This window comes from Parus major, chromosome 13 (assembly GCF_001522545.3).
Source record: "Parus major isolate Abel chromosome 13, Parus_major1.1, whole genome shotgun sequence".
Lineage (NCBI taxonomy): Eukaryota > Metazoa > Chordata > Aves > Passeriformes > Paridae > Parus > Parus major.
The window spans coordinates 180,217-189,546 of NC_031782.1; the positions used below are offsets into that span (position 1 = coordinate 180,217).

Sequence of the window (9,330 nt, forward strand, 5' to 3'; positions counted from 1 at the left end):
AATATTCTAACTGTTCTACAGAGTGCAAAAATAATTCTGATGCTTACAATGCCATTGCCTTTCATTTTTACACAATCTTATTTTTCTTCTGCAGTTTCTATTTCTATTCTTGTTCTTCTCTCTTGCCTTTATTCTTTGGCCTTGATGTCAATGTGCCTCTTGGAAAGGTAAGGCTGTTTATTTATTTCCTCAAAGCTAGCACTTCTTGCTCAGAGTGGAGGATCCCATCCTTGTGTGTTCTCGTGGATGTTTGGAGGCAGTGAATGCAGCAGGTTGTTGTCAATTTGTAATAGTTCACAGTAGGGGGTTGTTGTTCTGCCGAGTTGCTGGTGATACTGTGCTTTTCATAATTATAAAAGCTAACAAAGAATTTCACAGTATCCAAAAACCAAGGGAATTGCAGGGGAAGTTAATTGTTGATGTTTTCAATGGGATGTAGATGGAAAACAGTTAAAATAACCTCAACCATAAACACACTCTGAACTAACACTCAGGAGGGCAATCAGGATGTTAAAACAGGTAAGGGCTCTGTGTCCAGGAGCAGGAAAAATACAAAGGTGGTCAAGGAAGAATGATCAGCTGCTGAGAGACAGGAAGGGAAAGACAGAGAAATGGAAGGGTTTTTCTGGCTCAGGAAGTGGCACTACTAAAAGGAGGTATTGGAGAGGTCTAAAAAATTTGTCATAGAATGGACAGACGGACGGACAGACTGCTTGCTATTGTTCACTGTCTAATACAAACAATTACCATGTGATGAGCTTAAAGCAAACAAAAATTTATAGTTAAGGACACAAGTTGTAAAGAAGTCTGTCACAATATGCTTAGCAGCTGAAAGTTCAGAGTTGAAAAAGTAACATGAAGATGGGGAAATAAATCAGGGAACTATAGTGGTCCCATTTTCCTCTGTGGCTAGCCACTTCTAGAACAAGGATGCTGGCCTAGGACAATTTTTCTTTTGATCCTGGATAACAGAAGTAGAACATAGCCTAGAAAACATAATGTTAAAGTCTCAAAAACATGTAATGACAGAGCATAATTTTCTGATTTGGGGACAGACTCATACCATTAAATTTCTCAGTATCTCTCAGCTCTGGCTTCAGCTGTGTCAAAGAATGATTCCTCTGCTCTGCGCTTGAGACAAGCTGAGATACAGTGGTGTGAAAGATGTTCTGCCATGCCCTTCCACCATTTGTGCCAGAAAAAGCTCATTCTTTTTTTCCAGATACAGTTCAAGGTAAATTGATTGTAATTAAATGGCATGGGTCCAGTTTGGTGGGTTTTCCTTTTCCCTTTAAGGAAAAGCCCCTACCTTGTGCTTCATTTCACCTGGACCAAAGCTTTCATTTGCAGTTTTGTGCTGATGCAGAGATGATTCTCAGAATTATGCACATCAACTGGAATCCACTGCATCCTTGCTCGGCCAGACCTCAAAATGAAAATGAATTCCAGGGGCTGAGGCAGCAATATACATGGAGTTTGGCTTGAATGGGGAACAACCAATAGAAAAGAATTAGGAGAAATGTGGACAGATCAGTGATCACAGCTCTTGTAAACAACAGTCTATATCATTATCAAGTTGCTGCTGCTTAGAACATACTGCCTTGATCCAGTGATCATGAAACGCATAAAGTTACAACTGCATGCTTAATTGTGTTCCTAGTGGAGGGTTTCTGAGAATTATAGTACAGCGTGGTATGGCTGTGAGATGTTTTAAGTGGCTGTGACTGGTGAACGGCTGACTTTACAGTTTCTTACTTATTCGTAATGGGGGGAAAAAAAAAGAGAAATTCTTCTGCAACAACCAAATTATGGACAGAATAATTTTAAGAAGCCAAGATTTTCACAGTACACAGTAGTAGCAGATAACTTTATATGACTGTCTTTTGCTGTACCACAGAATCATGAGTCCAGAACAAGCAGTCAACCTGGAGGGAGATTCCAAATAAAAAAAGTTCTTGGATTTAAGGTGCACCTTAAACTGCTAGTGACATTTGCAAGAATCTACCTGCATGAATTTTTTTCAATTTTACCTGTGCTGTCATCCTTTCCAGTTGCGATTGCAACGAGAATTATGTCCTTGTGCAGCATATGAGAAAAACTTGGGCAATAAGAGGTTCAGAGTTTTCTTTATATACAGTTTTCACCTACGTTTTCCACCAGTGTGGCTATAGTGTTGGTTCTCTAGTGAGTACTTGCCTCTTCTAGTACAGCTACAGAATTGGTGAGAAGCTTATACATCTTAGTTTTACCAATACCAACCTCCTAATACCATTTGCTGATAACACTTAGATCCTTTTGGCCTAATTTGAGGGCAGCTATTAGCTGGTTAGAAAAGCTAATGAGATGCTTAAGGTCAGAACTCCATATTTTTCTTAAGTTCTAGGAGGTTTGCTATTTTTCACTCGAAGTCATCCTGCCTCCATGGGCTGCTGGGTCCTGTTCAGCTCTCGCTCTCCACTGAGCTGGTGCACACCTCGCTGTTGTGTTCCTGAAACAGGACTAATAGTCAAAACAACATAAACATTTTGTGCTGTCTTTAGGGCTGACACAACAGTCCCAGCTGCACAATTTTCTAGTGCAACTGATGTCATTGCAGGGAAATGTACAGGGATCCCTTAGGGACTGTGTCAAGACTTCCTTTCTCTCCCTACGCCCTTTCTCTCCCTATGCCCTTTCTCTCCCCACCCTCCAACCTGCCATTCTGGCCCAATCTTCTTTAATGGGTTTTCCTCTTGTTTTACATAACATTTAGCAGGTGTAAATCCATTTGGGATCACTTTGTTGAGCCCAGGAAGGCTGCTCTAACTACAATGCCAAGATGAGTTTCACTCACTGCATTCACTGTTGCTCCATAATGGCTGGTCCCTGGAGCACACAGGGGTCCAGTTCCCCATAGAGCGGACGAGAAGCATCAGTAGGAGCTGAAATGTGGTTTACAGCACCAGAAAGCCTGCTAGGCAGATGTGGCACTCCTAGGATCACCCAGGAGATGAAAGGATTCTTTTGCCTTTCCCTTCCTGCTTTTTCATGTTTGGCTTTATGAACATCAGGTAGGGATCAACGAGACAGATTACGGTGAGCCGAGTGATTGAGGAAGCAGCCACAACAGTGGTGGAGATAAATAACAGTGATTTAGAGAATCAATGTTGACTATGAAAGTGGAAAAATCTTACGGGTGAGGTGTGTGTGGGGGATATATAAACTCAATGCTTTTCCAGAGGATCTGCACTGCTGTGAACTCCCTTGAACTGTAAAGACAGCTGCAGCAGGCCCAGCATCACAACACTCATGATACCTGTAGAGTGTTTTACCAAGGCCAGTCACTCCACAGGTGCAAAGCATCAAGTCTTGTAGCAGTTCCTCAAAAACAAGGTAATGGTAAGCGCCTCATTCCTTGCCTTCACCCCTGCATTTTCCTCTATGGGATCCTCTCCCGTCAATACCTGAGGGGAAATCTCCAGACACAAGAAATTTGGGAATGGTGTTGGCAAGATGGAGAGGGATTTTGGCCAAGTCGTGTCTTCCAAGGCTGGAATACATAGAATTGGAGAGAATAACTAACATTGCTTTGTGTTGCATTGTTTTTAATGCATTCACATTAAAAAACACCTGCCTACCCAGGTGGTTTAATTCAGCACAGGTGAGCGTGGCATGGGGGGTGTGCCATCAGCATTTCTTCCTACAACTACTGAGCTATATATATTGTCATATATACAATATACTATATATATTGCAGAATTGCTTTACTTCCACTGGATGCAAGTGAACTGTCTTAGCCTTATCATAAGGCACTTCAAACAGATCCCTGACAAAACAAACAAAAAGCCCAGCTCATCCTAGGGAGCCACTTGATGGTGAAAAGACTTTGGTTTCGTTCATGTATTGGTGGAGTTTATCCTTTATCAATCTTCTAACCAGCAGAGAGAAATCCACAGTGTGTTCACAGATTATACTTTCTGGTTTCCTTCTCACCCAGAGTGAACCCAGGACTCACTGCTGTACTGAAATAACAAAGGACAAGAACGTGCAAATAAAGGAAACCATGTGTAGCAGATACAGTATCCAGACCAGAAGCTAATTCCTGTTTATGTGGGGGTTTTCCTACCTGCATTTTCTCTGTGCTTGTGAACATATGCATTCACTTATTTGTGATCACATAAGGAAGTGTGGTCTGTGTGGATTTTGTGGCCAATGAATTTTACTATGTAGGTTTGAATGCTGAGGTAACAAAGATAAAACATGCCCTTTTTTTCCTGGTCTCAAACCTCAGAACCAAAGTTCTTTTCCATAGGATAGGCTTTCTCAGAACAGCAGCAGTTTCTGTTTGCCTCAGTGCTGCATTAGCCAAAATTCCAGGCTTGCTCTGACAACCTAAGGATATTGCCTGCTGCCACAGCTCTTGTTATGGGTGAATTTTAGACATCTTTGGTTTAAGAGTCATTGAAACTTATACATACTATTTATGTGAAGATGCCCATCGGGACTTCTGTGCACCACAGGGTTGCACTTTGTGGGGTTTAAATGGACAAGCTTAGCAAAATACACAGAATTCTCACAAATGCTTTTCATACAGACAAAATCAGTTTCACACTGATAGCTATAAGAAACTGACCTTTTCAGCTTCCTGATTGATAGATTGGATCTTGGCAAAGCTGGGATAGGTAGGTAGAGGAACTTAAAAACTTAAAATTTATCTGATACATATGTTTGTTTTTGTTTTTTTTTTTAAATTTTTAGAGTGCCCGACCACACAGATAAGTCCTTATAAAGGCAAATGCTTCCACCCCTCGATGAAGAGAATATTGTTTACACCTATTTTCAAAATTATAAAAATGAACAACCTGTAGCCAAGACTGCAACCACCTTATATTTTAAAGCCATCACTCAAAATCTGTTACCTGACAGTTCCTGTCTAAAGCTATGATATATGCTGCATCTAATGAAATCCTGTATGTTGAAATTACAAAAGGGGAAGAAAAATAAACTGACAACCTACATCACCTAGGAAGAACTTGAAGGGAAGGAACAACTTTCAGCTGATCAAGTCAGTGTGTCTTGGGCATGGAACCAAAGTTACAATAGAAAAATCTATTCCTGCTGTGCAGGGCAATCATTGAAATGTCACCCTGTCATCTGACAAATGGATCAAAAATGAACAGATCAGAGTAGGAGAAACTCAAGAGATGTTGACAACAAAGTGCTGGATTTGAAGTGTGCGGCTTTCTCGCTGCAGGGACTCCTGCTCTCCCTCTTTGGTTTTAACCTCAGGAACCAATGACAGCTGCAATGTGGAAGGAAGAAAGGAAAAAAAAAAACAAAAACAAACCAATCTGGATTTTTGCAGGATGGGCAGGACAGGTCACCATGTTTTGTGCTTGAGATCGTAATACAGTACTGCCTGCCCTGGCCAAGGAATGGAAGTTTGGCATAAGGAGGGTTTCCAGTGGAGTTGAAGCCTTATCTCTCTTCACCATCCCTCCATGAAGAACAGCCTGTCTATTATCAGATACTTTTCATACTCTTTCAAGACTGCCATAGAGATAATTACTGTACTTGGTTTCACTATACAATAACCACTGAGGAGCACTGAATTGGACTTACGGAGTAGCTTCTGAGAAAGAAAAGAAATGTTGGAGGACAGGGCAGGGAGGAAAATTAATCCCCTTGTGCATGTGACATGATTCATAAAGCATCAGCTTCCCACTGTTTTGTCCCAGCTTGGAAAAAATGTTTTGGTTCAGCTTGTCAACTGACTTTTTTTAGTTGGCTTCCTAATCAATGATACATAGACCAAAAATGGGGGAGAAACTTTGTGAACACAACCTTATTACAAATAATAAGTATTGCTAGTCTGTTTAGATTTTTCCAGTTAAGAGTAACTAAAAGTAGTTTTAATTTCAATGCATTACTTACCTCTGTAATCACAAAGCCTGGAACCCAGCCATGGTGCCTCCCTGAGGCCATAGGTCCATGCACCCAGTACTCTGTCAGAAATGTCCCTGAGAAGCAGAATGCCTGCAGCAATCACTGTGAGGGTCCTGTGCCAGGGGAGGCAGTGCAGCCAGCTGCACCCACCCTCCCATTCTCACTGATGGGCTGACAGTGCACTTCTTGGTGCCTCTGGTTTCATTTCCTGGGGAATGGAGTCCAGCCTGTTCAGATTTTTGGGTTCCTGTGGCAAGGCTCTGTCTTCTCCAATGGAGCTTTAATTTTAACTGGAAGAAATGGATTTCTGTACCACAAACTAGAAAATTAAGGGCCAGGATACAGCTTGTGCATTATTTACACCTTCAAAGCAGGGATCACATGTACCAACATCTTACGCACATCAGAAGTTTTAAAGTGTTTTCCAAAGAGCTTCTTCTTTGGTTGCCTGCTTACTTTTACAGATGAAGCAGCAGAGGCACAAAGCAGTGAGGTCACTTGCCAGACCAACTCAGCACATCAAAAACAGTTCCTTAGCCATAGGAAGGAGGAAGTTCCTCTAGTATCAAGGATGCCTGCCCTCGCAGACACCTTTTTTTTTTTTTTGGCCAGAATAGCTTTTAATCAGAAATGTACATTTGTCCAACTGCATTGCAATTTGGGGCTCAGTTTCTCCACAAAGACTGCTAACATCTTTATTTTTTGAGTGCCAGGAGATAGTGTTAAGCCTTCCATCGAAGATTAGAAGTTATTAGCAAGTGATTTTTTTTTCCCCTGCTCCTTAAAATTAATTTAATTATAGAGTGACCACATCTTCCTGAAACACTCTGCTTCGGCCAAGGGGTTTACTGAGTTCTGGCACCAAGCTGTACGTTTGCTAGTTCATTTTTTTAAGAAATATGCTTGCAGGTAGATACATTACAGGACTGCAGGCACATCACATGCTCTTTGTTTAAATTCCTTTTCCCTAGCAGAGGACTCTGTGGAAAAGGTTGACCCAAATGTACATGTGCTTTCCACGAGCTAGCAGCTGAGTCCTGAAGCTCTGGAGTTGGGCCCTGGAAGAGTGGTCCCACTCCTGTGACAGCTGGAGATCACCGAGAAGATTAACAACAGCTTGTTAGCTACAAAGAGGGGGCTTTCTCTCTGGTTATTCCTTCTTCCCACCTCACTTTTCTCCTCTGTTGCAGCATCAGGTAATTTCACATCTTCAGGCTGCTTTCCTCAGTGTTTGGGCTGGCAGTTAAAGCACTGAGTTCTTGCAGAAGAACGAGCAGCACGTGATTTCAGTGATGGTGCAATAACTTCTAGCACTGGTTTGGTTTAAAAAAATACAATTGTCTAGAAACATTTATTTCAGGCAATTGTACAGAAGGTTTATGGCACAGATAGAAAAACACACTTTCACGACGTACCTGACTGATCTTGTGGCAGGCTTCATCATTTAGACTCCCTGACCCACGTTACCTTATTTAATTTCTCTTTTTTGTCTAATTTGCCCTCCCTTACTCCTGTGTGTATATATATCCATGGAGGTATTACAGTCCCAAGGGCTCAGGGTGGGGTGGGAGCTGGTAGTCTGACTGTAGCAGACCTGAATAATGCAAACTTTTCCAAGATTTTTCTTCCTTCTAGGGAGCTGAACCACCACTGCTCTTCTCTCCTTGCAAGCATAACACATGCCATGCCTAAAACACACTTGCTGATATGAGTTAATACAAACTTTCTGCTATCAGCCAGATCAAAATGAGTTTGATGTCTGTGTGTGTATATATATATATATATATATATACATGTGTCTATATGTATATGTACATATATATACATATATATACATATTACCTATTCCCTATTGTATATAGAAATTTTTGCTATAGCTTATGAAAGTATACTTCAGTCTAGGCATGGGGAAGTGAATCAGGATTGTTTAGCTGCCACAACTGGTACATTCCTCCAGGTTTAGTTTCACATCTCATGGGCAACAAACTTTTTGATCCTTTTCTCCGGACCCTTCTCTGTTTTTTGGCTGCTAATTCTGGGCTTTCTGCTGTTCCTGATGTTCATTTAAGCAAGGGGTTGAGAATCCTCCCTCAGATCAGTCACTGCAGCCAACCTTCCCCTCCCCAAAGCCAACAAGAAATATAAGAATCCATTTATTCCAGCCTTAGAACAGCAAATACAGCCCTGAATCCCTCCCATGCATCCCTGAACAAGGCTGTTCAGGAGTAGCAGCACTTCAGGCTATCCATCCTGCCAAAGCAGGAGGTGAGCCACAGAAGATAGTACAAATCAGCTCGACCACAATTTGACTTGCTGCTTTTTTTTTTTCCAATGACAAAGCTGGGAGATTTTGAAGACTATTTTTTTAAATTAAGCACCTCAGAGGAGGGCCCAGTTATGTGAAATGAATTTAGGCAATTTGAGTTGCAGTAAGGAAATGGTATTTCTTTCAGTGTTACCAGCCTGGCTTGCAGCTCCATCATCTTACGAATGTGCATGGAGGACAATGGAGAATTTTTTTTAGGTGTTCATCTTCCAACCCCCTACCATCATCTCAGTGGGAAACATCCTCTGAAACCCAAAGCTTTCAGTTCTATGGCATCCCATGAGGACTGCTCAGGCCAGGCTCTCCTGACACGAGCAGGGCTCAGAGAACAAACACACAGCTGCTGGTGATCCAAAGGGTTTTCTCTTCCCCTGCCCTCTCTCACATCAGCACCTCTGTGGTTTTATATATACTTTTTGTTCCATATTTTTTTTGTGTCTATTCCAGAACAAAATTGTAAATGACTTGGCAGAATGACCCTTTGATAAACACTGGACATGTATATGTACTATATGTATTAATGTGTAGGAGAGAATCCTTATTGTATGTAAAGTTTTATTAATGGTTATTTTTTAATTTATGTATTTAATATAGGATTCAATGACCTCTGGTGTTTTAGTTTGTATAAAAAAATAAAACTGCAGCATTTTTTAAAAAAAACAAAACAACAAAAAAACACTTTACATTCACAGAGATATTCAGCATATCTGGAGTCTGTTCAGAGGAATCACGTTCACGCTGAGCCACGAAGGCACATGCTGAAAAGGGCCTGTGACACAGCAAGGAGTGGGGGGCACATTGGGGTGGGGAGTACCTGGATTAAAGAGTGAGCGAGGTCCTGGCACGATCTCTAGGAAAAGGGACGGCAGGTAGCAGTCCCAGCGGGGGCCAAGGATGAATTCAATGCTGTTTTCCAGGCCTGTGCAGAAACAAAAACACAACAGCAAGCTGCTGCCTTTCTGCAGTCCTCGGCGCACGACCTGGGAGCTCTCAAACGCTCATGCAGCATTTTGAAATGAATCAGCCGCCGCCCTCTGCCTTCAGCTGGGCCTGGGGCCGGGGCCGGGGCTGAGCCGGGG

The 9,330-nt window shown here is 41.9% G+C and overlaps 1 protein-coding gene across 6 annotated transcripts in view; it reads left to right on the top strand.

The window, feature by feature from the left end:
• JAKMIP2 (janus kinase and microtubule interacting protein 2) overlaps positions 1-8,857 on the top strand; it is a 41,038-nt gene extending 32,181 nt beyond the window's left edge. For 2 of the 6 annotated variants that reach the window (XM_015641959.2, XM_015641961.3), the window contains one exon: positions 95-8,857. In XM_015641959.2, coding sequence (XP_015497445.1) covers positions 95-145 — 51 coding nt within the window. In that variant the 3' untranslated portion in view covers positions 146-8,857. The remainder of the gene's footprint in view (positions 1-94) is intronic. The other 4 variants (XR_001524011.2, XR_001524010.2, XM_015641962.2 and 1 more) reach the window with 4 other exon arrangements.
• Positions 8,858-9,330: the final 473 nt, after the last annotated feature.